Genomic DNA, 14,006 nt, shown 5'->3' with positions numbered 1-14,006 from the left:
TCAATGTTAATCCTGCTGTGCAAAGCCTCAAGACTGGGAAAGCTTAAATGGGGCAGAACAGCAGATGGTACTAACTGCCACATCTGCATAAGAGCACACCAGTTGACGTATAGTCCAGCAAAGGTTAAAACGTCACTCGTTTTGTGTTTCAAACATGTCCTTCAATAAGTTGCCTTGGTTTCCATAGTACACGTGTCTTGTGCTGAAAACAACTGTTGACAGTTTACCAAGGAACCCAAAAATAAAAATGTGTTTTTCAAATCTCTTAAATGCAGGACACAAGTCCTAAAAAAATAAAATAAGTGGGGGGACTAACCAAGTGGGGCAGTATACAAGTGACATCATGGTGAATTACATCACAGCTTGTTGTTCCTGGTGTGGAGCACCAGCACTTATTTTTGAGGGCCAGCACTTATTTGCCTTACTCAAGCATTTACTGTGAATAAAAGACACATATGGGAAAGACGGAGGAAGAGAAAAACAAAAAAGCGTCACAATGGGAGAAAACAGAAAGCTGAAAGAGTGAGCTGAAGAGGCAGGGAGTGGCTTTAAATGGCTTGAAGAGGGCCGAAATGGCTTTAGGACTATGCTGCGTTAGTATTCAGCTTCGTACATTTATTTGCAGCAGCCGCATGTTTATGAGGAGGGCTTTGGGCAATGGCATGTTTTTTATTTACAAATTAAGCACTGGAGAGAACACAATGCCCTCAGCACTGTAGTCAAAATAAACATTTTATCTAGCAAGCAATCACCCTGAGCTGTATACGCTAGGCAGCATGGTGATAAGCATGATTTATTGCCCTGAATGCTGCCTGGTGCCCTCAAGCCAGAAGAAGCTAAACTCCATGACCTGCTGTAACTCTGATGCCCTGAAAAACCACAAACATTATTCACAGTAATTTATCCGCTAGATGGACTGCCACTGGTTGTCCTGCAATGCTGCAAAGAGAGCATATTTTCGCGCTGCTTGCTTTTTTAATGCAGCACTGACGAACAGTTTCACTCACTCCCGTGATGCAGGTAGTGGCGTAGTGGGAAAGTGCACGCTTTGAAAACATGTCTGCGTGGTGGGGACAGGCATGGTGCCCACGCATGTGCACCTTAAAGGGAACATTGGCCTCCTCTCACACCAGGGTCTGCTCTTTCGCTATGGTCGAAGGAGTGTTTCCCCACTGGCTATGCCAGAAGCAGACAAATAAAAACAATAGATCGTTTTATTTGTCTGCTTCTGGCACAGCCAGCAGGGCAGGGCAGGGCTAAGCTATGGGAGGTGGAAGGGGGGATTAGGGGAGAGTGCACCTAAGTGCGCATGTGTGTTTGGCTGTCTATCTGAGGCCAGCCAAACACACATGCGCACTTAGGTTTCTCCAACCTGACTGTGTACACAGCAGGCCTAGAGAAACTGCACAGACCCCAGGTCTGAGCAGCAGCCACTGCTGCTCAGACCAATTCTGGCACTGCTTTCATGCAAGGTTTTGCATGAAAGCAGCACCAGGGTTGCTGGAGAGCCTGTACTGCTGTCCCAGTATTAAATTCTGGCACTCCAGAAGAAGAGGAATGCTAGGCAGCAGGAGGTGGCAAGGATAGAGGTGAGGTAAGTTCTTTAGATTTTTTTTTTAATTTGTACCTCGTCTTCATTCCCCCCGACCCCTTGCCTTGCATTATGTGGCAGCCACTGCTGCCTCACACAAAGGACTGATAACCACCCACAGGAATCCAGGCAGACAGGACTGGGCTTAAAGGGGAACTTGTGCACTTCAAAGCTACTCTTTGAAGTTTCCCCCACTTCAAAAGCATTTTGGGTATATAAACTGGGGCTCTGACCCCCACCAAACCAGACACTTCTGGATCTACATCTGAACTCTGTCAGAGGAGCTGCCTGGCTGCCCAAATGACTCATCTGGACTGCTTTGCTGAGAAGGACTGCTGTCCTGCAGTTGCCCAGCTGCCTGCTGGCCTCTGACTGTGCTGGAAGGACTCTGCTTTTCCCAAAGGTGCACTCCAAGGGCTTGGATTGAGCTTGCCTCCTGTTCTGAAGTCTCAGGGACAGCAAAAAATTAATCTACTAGCTTTTAGCTAGTTTTCCGACTTCAGCGATTCCAGGAACAGCTTCAGCGATGCCAGCACCGACGCCACAACCTGCTCCCATTCCGTGGACATTGCTGCATGCAACAATCGTAGCCTGCAGTGCAAGTCTGACATTGACGCGACCCTGCTGATGTCACACAGTATCATCCCGATAAGGTGAAGTCAACACATCATGTCTTGACTGACTAGATCCATCGACCCCGCCTGGTCACAAGGAACTGATGCCTCGCCACCTACGCTGCACCAGTTCCCCCCTGCAACCAGATGGAACCAACACCTTGCCTCCCCTGCCTCACAGTACGGAACCGACGCATCATCTTTCCGGATGCCGTAAGGGACTGACACCACACAGGCCCCAGCAACACCTTATCTCCACGACTCAGTGAGACATGTTTGTTTCTTTGTTTTCAAAGGTACTGCACCTGGGGTCCATGCAACTCTGTGACCGCCACCAGTGGCATCAAACTATTGCGAACGACTCCGTCAACGATGCCGTGATAGCTCCAGTTGGAGCTATTGAGTTTCTAAGTGCTTTAGTGGGATTTAAGCTTTAAAAATTAATAACTTTGCTTGTGTACATTGGATTTTCATTGTTCCAATCTTATTTTATTCATATAAATATTATCTACTTTACTAAAATGTGTGCTGTATTTTTGTGGTGTTTTCACTGTGTTACTGTATGAGTTATTGCACACATACTTTACACATTGCCTTCAAAGTCAAGCCTGACTGCTCAGTGCCAAGCAAGCAGGTGGTGGGCACAGGATAATTTGGATTGTGTTGTGACTTACCCTGACTAGGATTGTGATCCCTACTTGGACAAGGGAGTATAACTATGTCAACTAGAGACCCCAATTTCTAACAATACACAATTGCTTATTAAAATCAGCATCTGTTCCATTTAAGATTCCTTCTTTTCTCGAGTTGGCCCTGAACTGCCTTGGTCCATGTACAGCATTTAAGATTGGCATGGAAGCGGACACGGGAGTAGTCCTAAATGAGGATGGGGGATACTTGCCAATATTCTATGACCAAAAGAGGTTGAGGTAGTTATTACAGCGACTATTTGGATAAATTAATGAGGGTCTCTGTTCTAACCAAATAACCCCGGATCAGAACCCACTTTGCCCATGGCTTAAAACGTCTCTGCCCATAACCGTGCCCACTGTAATAGTGGTGGGGGGTTTCTGTCCTACACAAAAGTGACGTTGTCACTATTTTACACGCGACCTTACTGCTTCCCGAAACAAAGTATTTATTTATATTTTGCTTTATAACATTCGTAAGCCTCTGTGCACTTCGGATCAGAAGATAGAAGCAGGAAGTCCGAACTGAAAACTGATGCACGGTCCCTTTAAATGTCTTGACCGACAGGATGGGGTGTTCGTTTCTTCCTTCCCTCCCACCCTCCCTCAGTCAGTCTTAAGTCACTCTCCCGTTAGTATCCGCGAACAGTGCGCGCCACGCTCCTTCGAGGAAGTCGCCTTCGTTCTGTGCCTAGACGCGGGAGCCCAAGACAGGTCAGCAAGATGGCCAAGAGCTTTGTAGACAGCAAGATCCAGGTGGGGAAAGTCACCGTGTTTTTGAAGCCGTCCTGCCCGTTCTGCGTCCGCGCCGAGGGTCTCCTGAAAAAATACAATTTCCTGCCGGGCCACCTGCAGATCATCGACATCAGCCGGCACGAGCTGATGAGCGACATCCAGGACTACCTTCTGCAGCTCACCGGCGAGCGCACCGTGAGTGACAGCTTCTTTCATAATCCTACCAGGCGGGTTAGTGTAAACCCAAACCCCGAACTCACACTTTACTTTTCACTGCTTTTTCTCGATTGTGTGTGACATCCTGTCTATGGCAGAACTCCCTCTGTAGGGCTGGGTGGTTGGAGTTGGGGGAGGGCCGAATGATTATTTCTGTTTCTCTTGGTGCTTGCCGCTTTATCGTCTTTCTTCAGTCACGCCGCGATACCTGCGGCGGTAGTTAAGGCGGTAAATGCGATGCTTTATTGTAACGGGCATACATTATCTGTCTGTATATGTATGTGAAGGTTGAGTAAGGACGCCGCATGCTGCCAGTATCGGAGTTATGCATGACTTGCAGAAAGCGTCCACCTCACACAGACCTTAATGTATGACATTTAACAAGAGCGTTACCCCTTTTTCAATGAAAGAAGAATGTATTTAACTTTGGGAACTGGACTGTGTCAAGCCGCTCTGATGTTCAAGAAAAAGTACGGTGATTTCCAAGGTGTCACTTATTAAAGATATAACCCTTGCTGAGCAACCCAAGAGTATATTTGGCCTGGCCTATCACGTTACCTAGTCCTAGTCCGGTTAAAACAAACTAGTTTGTTCATTCCAAAAGTTTCACAGGACTGGCCATCTACCTGGAGAAACCTCACTTCAAACATGATAACTATATCACTAGTAGAAAGCAGATACTGCATTGCCAATATGGCCCACTGGACTCCGGCCAAACTTTATAAACTAGGCCCCCGATTCCCCAACACATGCTAGAGCTGTAAGAAAAAAAACGGAGACTTCAAACACATGCTAATGGAGTGCACCTCCACCAAAAAGTTCTGGCAGGACATCAGTAATATAAAATATCAAATACATCATACAAAATGGACTCCTACTTCAGCCTCTATTATACTGGGAATCCTCCCCACTGCTATTAAACGGTCATCTAGTCACAACTGGCCTTAAAGTTATTTGGAACGAATGGAAAGACACATCCAAACTATCCCCCCCTCCACACACATGGTGGGAATGGGTTTAATTCACCAGAACTGCCTGTAACTCACTAAAATTGTACTTCAAGACAAAACCAATGAAGAATGGTAAACTCTGGTGCAAACTAAACAACTTTATGTCTCACTGTCTATGTAGCCACAATCATCTGATAACTCGAGCATTCACTCACCCATTCTCCCACACCCCTTCCCCCATGTACTCCCCTTTCACCCCATCACATTCTTCTCTTCTCTCATCTGCATTATTTTACTCTCTCATTCATCTACAACTGAGGTACCTTTTATCATTCATCTACAACATCAAAAACTGCTCTGTCATAGTACATACACTGATTACCCTCACCTCACCTTTGCAAACAACTACACTTATCGCTAGCCTCTACTTTTATAAATGTGGACCAACGACTCATGCCATATTCTAAACTACTATTCCTACCTGAAGATTGGATGGTACCATGTAATGTATTGTTTCTTTTCATTTATGTTATTTCATTTTCCTATTTTATAAAATCCCAATAAAACACTCTTGTAATAAAAAAGAAAAAACAGGTTTGTTAACCTCCTTGTTGGTTTTGTTAAACGCTCGGTTCCTTTTTTCGAGGCGATTTGTTTAGTTTGCACACTTGTGTACCGAATTTACCAGTTTATCTCTGTTCACAACAATCTTTGTAGTCAGGTAGCACTGTGCAAGTTGTAGCTTGCTGTCTATCGTTTTCTATTACATGTGGTCTTCGGATCCCAACAATGCACAGTGCTTGCCCACTTTGTGATTAGAACATTTTTTATAACATATAATCACATATAACATATGCGATTATAACATATTTTTTTTTATTTTGACTCGTAGCGCTTTAGGACAAAACTTGTTCCAAGACAGATGCTCTATGACGGATGCTTAAGGACACGCTCTGGCCTTGTGTAAGCCCTCCCCTTGCACATCGGGTATGTTCAGGGGGTCGTGGGGTTGACCTAGCAGCTTATAGCTCAAGCCAGTGAAAATATGATGTGTTGGAGTGTTCTCTTAGGGGTGTATTGAAGTTGCAACTTCTGACAAACCAGAGTCTGCTCTGGAGCTGTGTTCTGCTGCTTAGGGGTCTTACCATCAGTGGAGTGGTCTTTTTACATTAGATGTGTGATTAGGTGGTTTGTCCACATTGATTAGTGGATTATAATCCCGTCTGGTTTCTGAAGTATATTACCTGGCCCGTTTTCAAGCAGACTGCATTCAGCAAATAGCCTCTCCACTATGGATCTCCCTTACCAGCAGTGCCTAACTTGGGAAAGAAAGAGTGCCGGTGCCTGACACTGCTGTGCCAGGTGCTTAGATCAAACATCAGTGCATGGAATACAAAGGCTGGAAAATATAAACCCACCTCGTAACTCTTTAATTTACTACAGGACACTTTCATCACACTCCTGCTGCCTTCTACTTTTGTGATGGTTTTACCATCTTTCTCTTCCTCTGTGGAAATTCCCTCTCTTGTGCTCGGTAAATATAATGTGGGAAACTAAGTGTTGGTGCTCCCCACCAGCTGAAATGCAGCACTGCTACCAGCATCTAGAGAAGATTGCCATAGCACCCACTCCTGCTATACCCAGTTTGCACCCAAAAACTCAAACAGTGCCATACCCTCCAAAAACCGGACCTCCAATTCTTTGCCAGAGGTCCTCAATTACTCAGGTGAAGTGAGAGCAATACACTTGAATGCTGGTGAGAGGAATGATCAGGACCGAGAAGAAGGATGGGTCTGGGCTGTGGGTGCAAGAGAGCAGTTGGAGTGCCCTAGAGAAAATGAGGAAGTAGTAAAGGGGAGAAGGAAAAAAAGGAAGAAACAGCAGACTTCATCAGTGCCCAGCCATGAGTGGCCAATAAGTAAATTATCGTGTTGTAGGAGCGGAAGCAACACCAGCTTGGTACGTTGTGCACATAGTACTATCAACAGTTATAAAGAGGGGTTGGATGACGCAGAAGAAGATATTTTATGGATTAGTTAAAGCTTTATGACTTCAACTAATTTTTGGCCGTTACTCATTCAGTGAAGATCCACTGATGGCGATATAAGACTGCCATACAAACAGACCGAAAAGACATAGGTAGTGAAATTGAACTATTTGTAGGGATAAACAAAATCACACTTTGTTCTGCAAAATATGTGTACATTTTAATAAAATTGTGTTTTACACATCTATTTCATCGGTCATCTGAGTGAACGTTATACATAAGCACATTCCCCATATGCAAATTATATCACAGATACCTTCTTCAGAAATAATGATTCCTGACATCTATCCCGGAAGCCCCAAAGACACAAGCCTGGCTCTAAAGAGAGTCATTCATATGAAATGTCAGGATTTTCAGTGGTGCAAACTCAAATAGGTCTCACTGGCTCTAATAACCCTCAGCTGCCGTCCAAGAGCACACCCTGTGAGATCCCAGAAAGAAGGCCATAGTGCAACTTTGTTCCACCACCCACTTTACCGCTCATTAGGAAATTATGACATCCTCAATCGAGGAAACACCGTAACATTGCTGAAACAGATTCCAGACTTAGCCAGGGCTATCTCTGCTGACCTAGAATATGTTAAAGTCATTAACATAAACAATGGGCAACAGGGAGATCCAAAGGTCATCTGGAGCTCACTGGACTTGGCAGACCAGGGTACCCGCACCAACTCGCAAAGAAAGAAGGCAGAGAGCCAGTATATGTCAGCCTGCCAACACCATTCTCAATGCTGAAAAATGCCCTAGGGGCAAGTCCTCTGAGTAAGGAAAAAGCAAAACAAACTTATTGCACCAAGACTTGGGCCAGCTATCAGTGAGTGGGAGTGGATTGCAAGACCACTAAACAAGCCACAACTAGCAAGGTGACCTGTGGCAGCTGAAGGAGATTCCTCAGAATGAGGAACACAGACATTTCGGATGGCTTAGCCAGCAAGCTGAAAACAGACTTTGTCTCCTACCTTCAAATTGTTTTGGTAGCTGCTTTACAGGAGACCTGTGCTCAAGAACCGATGGCCATCCAAGGCAACCCCACCTTGGTATCCAGAGGCAAAAATAGACAACCCAATGCTCTATTTCTGTGGTAGTGTGGGTGAGCAGTTAGGCTTTTCTAGGAGTTGTGCTAAGCATCCATTGTACTCACAGTATCAATAAATGAAGACACACACTCAAAAGAATAACTCGAGTCCAATTTAAAAAAAAAAATAACTTGGGTTTTTATATAATTTTTAAGACCACGAACTTCGTTAGAAGGTAAGCAGTTTTTTTAATTAAAAATGTTTTTTAGTTTTCAAAAATTGACACACAGCAATTGTCAGACTCTTCGATGTTAACCTATGGGAGAAAAATAAGAGTACACTTTTGCAGGTAAGTACACGACTTACAGTTCCAATCTTCGGGGTTTTAGGTAAACACCAGGTGAGGTTTGAATCAGCAAGAGTGCATTCACAGGAGCAACTGGGTGCAGAGGTCGAATTCGGAGTCAGGCGCCCAACGTTAACCAATGAAATCTGGGGGTGATTGAAGATGCATTGCTTACATCTGAGTAAAAGCAGCGTCGGAGGTTGGTCTCCGGGGGTTGAGGTAAGCATCGGAGGAGGCACAAGGCATCACCACATTTACACCCTTAGCCACACAGGGGCAGCTGGGTGCATAGTACCAGCACAGGGCCTGGCACCCAATGTTATCCTATAGAGACAGGGGGTAACTGAAGATGTGCTGCTACCAGGTGAATAGAGCAGGGTCATGGGTTGATCTCCTTGAGTTAAGTACAAGTGGGGGGCACAAGGCAGCACCAAACTTACACCATCAGCAGCACAGGAGCAGCCGGATGAACAGTGCCAACATAGCGTTGGGCACCCAATGTTATCCTACGGAGGAGATTGGTTTCAGAAACCGACTGTAGGCTCCGGCCAGGAGGCCGGGTGAAGACAACCCACAGCTGCCCTGGTAAGTAGAAATGCCAGGGATCATAGGGACACTGATGGTCCAGCTCCCCAAGATGCAGGGACTCTGGGTGTGGGTGTGTCTTTTGGCATCAGAAACAGCTTACCAGGCAGGTCGCGGTCAGGGGGAGTCTTTGGATTGAGGCTGCTATGCAGTCTGGCAGGGGTCAAACCATGGTGGAATATTGTTCGGAAGTGCTGGGGAACCTTCACAGGACTGGTGGGCCACTTGGACTCGAGCTGTGGGCATCAGATGCAGAGGTGGTTCCAGAGGCAGTTTTGCAGTTCCTCAGGCAGACTTCTTCATCTTTAAAGTTGGTTTCTTTTAGACAAGTCCTCTGTCCATGAGAGATCTTTGTCTTTATCGAAGGCAGTCCTCCTCCCAAGGCTTTGGAAGTCATGGGGCTGCAGGACAAGTCGTCTTTTGGTGCAGGTTCTTCGAGGGCTGCAGACAGGCCGGTAGGGCTGGAGCCAAGTCAGTTTGTGTCTGCTGGTGCAACTTCTGTGGTGTCCAGCTCTTCTTAGGCCATCAGGAATCTAAAGTTCTGGTCCAGGGATGCTACCTAAATTCTGTATTTAGGAGGTTTTAAGGGTGTACCTAGTAGTAGCCAATGGGCTACCTACCTTAGGATGGCTGCACCCACTATGTGACTACCTCCTTTGGGATAGGGACACAACCCTGACCCTAATTGACTATTTTTCCTTCCATCCAAGAAGAAGGAAAATGAATTGGAGGGGTCACCTCACCTTTTACACCTGAAGGGTAGTGCTGGCTGAGGTGTCCACACCCGCTATTCTTTCTAGTTTTCCCATCTAAAGTTGGGGCTGCAGCAAGGGGTTGCCTTCTACTGGTAGCAGCAGAGGCTGGGGTCGCATTTCAAAGGCGGTATAGCTTTTGAAGCTTCCTGCCTGGGTAGGGTGCCTGCCAGGGGAGGAGGTGTGCCAACTCCGCCCAGAAAAGGCTTTTTCTTCTGGCCCCAGAGAGCACAAGCTCTCACTCCAGGGGTTCAGAATCCTGTCTCATGGTGGCAGGCTGGCTAAGACCTGTCAGCAACCATGCAAGGGCTGTTAAGTTTTCAGGGGGCACCTCTGAGGTGCCCTCCGGGTACATTTTATAATAAATCCAACACTGGCACCAGCAAGGATTTATTATGCTGAGTTGTTTGATACCAAACAACACAGGGTTCAGAGAGGCCGTCATATAGCTGGTGGAACTCATAGTTGCCCGTAGCCAGCACATGCTTTTAAAATGGCTTCCCTGTACACTTACTATGTCTGAGAATCAACAAAGACATAGCAGGGGCACCCTGCTTTGGGGCTCTAAGGCTGGCTAGAGGGGTGTGTTACATATACTGCATACAGTGTTAGGGGACATGGCACGCCATGTTGTGTTTGTAATTTTGGGGGCACCTTGTCATGCATCCTGCAGTAGCAGTCTGCATAAGGCAGGTGTAGGGCCTCTCAGAGTGGCACAATTGATGCTGCAGCTCCGGGGAGGGGTCCTCTTCAGTACCCATGCCCTAGGTACCAGGGGTACTATTTTACTATTTACTAGGGGCTTACAAGGGTGGCTGAAGTTGTCAATCACAGTACAGTTTTGGGAAAAGAGATCTGGCCCTGGGAACCTGTTTAGCAGGGGCCCAGGGAACTTACAGTTAGAAACCACATCATGTTTCAGGCAAAAAGTGGGGGGGGCTAACCATTTAAAAAAGAGGCACTTTTTTCACAGGACAAAGTAAAGGGGGACTTGCAATCTACTTGTCTACATCCGTCAATAGTAGCGCAAAGGAGCAATAAATAGACTCGGATAACATCCAAATATTGTGCCTAGCCATGCAGAAAATGCAGGCAGTAACCAACGGTATTTCTGTAACATTAGTAAATCTGTATACACTGCCAAACTGAAAAGAACATGCAGACATGTTGAAGAAACTGAGACAGCCTCCTCCGACTAGGGGCATTCCATCTGCTTTCCCTGACCATAGTAACAGGTGTTTTCAATACCCACTTGTTAGGCTCCTCATGAACAAGCAAAATTATGGAGGTACAAGTCAGTGGGACATTCCAGTTTAGGAATACATGGAAATTGGGAGGAGGGAATCAAAGGGGCCCAATCAACATCCGCTTCCAAGATTATTTCCTGCCTGCAATGTCATTCCACTCTGCCAGCAGCAATTCCCTGCTTGAATGCACATTTGGTTCCCATGCTCTATTACAAGTAAGCTAATTTAAGATGGGGGGGAAAGGAATGGAGAGTGACCACCTACAGCAGGAGCTGAAACTTGCTCTTGTGGTGCCTATGAACCTACCAACTGCAGATCCTTTGGGATCAATCTACCTACCTGACCTAAGAAGGGTAAAGTGGTCCGCAACCAATATACTTTCCATGGAACAGGCAGCTGAAAATCACTTTAAGCAGGCTCATAGCGACAGGAGTTCCACAACAAGCATCTGGGAACCATTCACAATTTCCTTCTCCCAACAACATGCCTCAAAAAAATAAACTCCCATACAGCTCAAACATCAACTGGCTTTTCAATATAAAGACCGAACAAGTGCGCAAGCAGAGAAATAACACTGAAAAGAGAGGTCAATAGAGCTCTGAGAGCAGTACGACTGCTACCTCAAAAAGAAGATTCCATATCTGACCTCAGGTATCACAAAGAAAAAAAGAGTTAAAAAGGGCCACCTGGCCTAAAAAGAGGGAAATGGCAGTCCACGTCTGGGCAAAACTCATCTGGGACATAAAGCATCACAATGCAAATGCCTTCTGGTGATCTGTCAACTCCCTAAAAGACAAAGCGCCAACACACCCTGGATCAAATCTCTCTGAAGAAGCCTGGGCCTTCTTCCTCCTTACTGCTCACTTTAATAACAATCCCACAAAAGAAGCATACTCAATGGGCAGCCCAGGGGTGAGCTCGTCAGGTGAGCAATTCCACCCAGATCCATTGCCCATCGTTCTAAAGGAGGAGTGAATTCTAGACAAGGAAATAATAAAGCAGCAGATAACTAAAGGTAGACTCACAGGTGCTCCTTGTCTGAATGAAATTCCCCAAGCCATCTATAAGATCAACCCAGCAAAATGGGCAGGGTACAAAGCCCCTTTATTCATTAATGCTCTGTTAGGTGCCACAATCCCAGCCTCCTAGAAAGGGTCTGTGATTTCACCAGTCTTCGAGGGTACAGTCCGGTCAGAACCCGAAAATTACAGGCTGATATCCCTCATTGACAATGAGGCAAAGTACTATGCGGGTGTCCTATTGGAATGGCTCTTTGATTGGCCTGACACTGTATCAATCAGATGGTGTTCACAAAAAAAACAGGGACTTTGACAAACATCATGGCACTGACCTTGCTGCTAGAAGCCTCAAAATCAACCAAACAACCACTGTATATATGATGCATAGAATACAAGGCGGCTTTTGCCAGTGTCCCATGAAAACTGTTATGGAATAAGCTAAAAGACTGGGATGTACCGCCATTGTTTATAGGAGTAATTGAAAATGTATACATGGACACTTGGGTCGGGATAAAGCTGGGCAACGGGGCCAGCCTTTCCATGGTCGTCTCAACATCTGTAGGGCTAAAGCAGGGGTGCATTCTGGCCCCAACGCTCTTTAATCCATTTCTGGCAGACCTCTCTTCACCTTTGGCTGTGGTAATTTCTCATGCTCAGAAGCTTAGCACCACCTCTTTCAAATTCGTTGCATGCTGATGATCTAGTGATGATCAACCGTACCAACATGGGGATGCAGCTCCTTCTGAAGGCCACTTACAATTACTCGTTAAGAAGCGCCCTGACAATTGACACCAAGAAAACTAAAATTATGAATTTCTGCAGAAGAACGAGTGGCGAAATCAGCTGGCTCCTAGACTCCAGAAAGGTTGGAGAAGTCACCGACTATAAATATCCCGCAGTCACATTTGACAAAAAAGCCACACAGGAAATGAAGACAAAAGGGGCTTGCCTTGGCTGCAGTCCTCTGGGTGCTTTTCAGGAACCTGAACAGACAATCTTACATGCCCATTTTGGAAATAGCTACGTCAAAGATAGTCTTAACTTTGGCGTACAGAAGGGAGGCTATTCTAGGAAGGGCTTCAACCACTCTGGACAACACTGCCATCAAAATCTACAGGGAAATATTTAATCTACTAAATTACACCTCAGCAGCCCAGATTAGGCTAGAATTTGGTCTTGCCAAGCAAACGATTGCCAGACGTGCAGAATTTGTCATCATGTGCTACAGTTCCGGTCTGCTGAAAGGAATATCTTAAATCATAGTGGCTGGAAATCAATAAACCCCATTCAGCAGCTGGAAAACCCCTCAAAGACTCCATCGACCAGCTCGGACTGGCTCAGCTATGGTCTGCAATGCCCACCCTTTAGTCGTTTAGAAAGGCAACTGGCGAAATGTTGAGACTAATCTCATCATTAAAGGATAAGGCTTCCTTTGAGAATCACGCCCATGCATGGATGGTACTAAATAGTTGCACTCAGCTAAAACCACAACCATATTTGGGTGAAGCCTTCAGTAGCAGGACCAAGGGAACCTTTTTAAAATATCACCTTCGAGTCCTCCCCACAAATGCACATGCAACACCCTGGCTAATGGTAGCAGGAGAAACCCCCCTGTAGGTTGTGTAACCACTCTAGAGAAGACACAACCCACACTTTCTGCATATGCAGATATGTTAGAAATGGGGTCTCTTGTTGGCAGTGGTTTGCACCATGTCCAATTAGGGACCCCCACTCTAGTCGGGGTAAGGGAGTTACAGAGCTAAGATAACCCCTGCTCACACCCTTGGTAGCTTGCCACAAGCAGTCAGGCTTATCTCAGAGGCAATGTATAAAGTATTTGTACACACAACAGTAACACAGTGAAAACACCACAAAGTACTCCACACCAGTTTGGAAAAATAGCCAATATTTATCTAAATAAAACAATCACCAAAATCATTTAGCGAGAAAGCACTTGCACTTTAGCACTGGTCAGCGGTAGTAAAGTGCACAGAGCCCTGAAGCCAGCAAAAATGAAACTGAGGACAGGATCAAAACAGGAGGTCAGATGCCAAAGAGAGGCTAAACCAACCCAAGAGCAGACAGGTTTAACACATCCCCCACTACCCTAGCTGAAAGTGAGGAGAACTACCCAACCTCATGGGAATTCTCATCATTAAGGCAGAAGAACCTAGACAGAACATCAGCATTGGCGTGTTC

At 45.8% G+C, this 14,006-nt stretch overlaps 1 protein-coding gene across 2 annotated transcripts in view; it reads left to right on the top strand.

The window, feature by feature from the left end:
• The first annotated feature begins 3,490 nt into the window (after positions 1-3,490).
• GLRX (glutaredoxin) overlaps positions 3,491-14,006 on the top strand; it is a 59,151-nt gene continuing 48,635 nt past the window's right edge. The window contains exon 1 of one of the 2 annotated variants that reach the window (XM_069225681.1): positions 3,491-3,824. In XM_069225681.1, the coding sequence (XP_069081782.1) occupies positions 3,618-3,824 (207 nt within the window). In that variant the 5' untranslated portion in view covers positions 3,491-3,617. The remainder of the gene's footprint in view (positions 3,825-14,006) is intronic. The other variant, XM_069225670.1, reaches the window with a different exon arrangement.

The sequence above is a fragment of the Pleurodeles waltl genome, chromosome 1_1, assembly GCF_031143425.1.
Source record: "Pleurodeles waltl isolate 20211129_DDA chromosome 1_1, aPleWal1.hap1.20221129, whole genome shotgun sequence".
In the NCBI taxonomy this organism is placed as follows: Eukaryota; Metazoa; Chordata; class Amphibia; order Caudata; family Salamandridae; genus Pleurodeles; species Pleurodeles waltl.
This window is presented reverse-complemented; position numbering and strand designations above follow the sequence as displayed.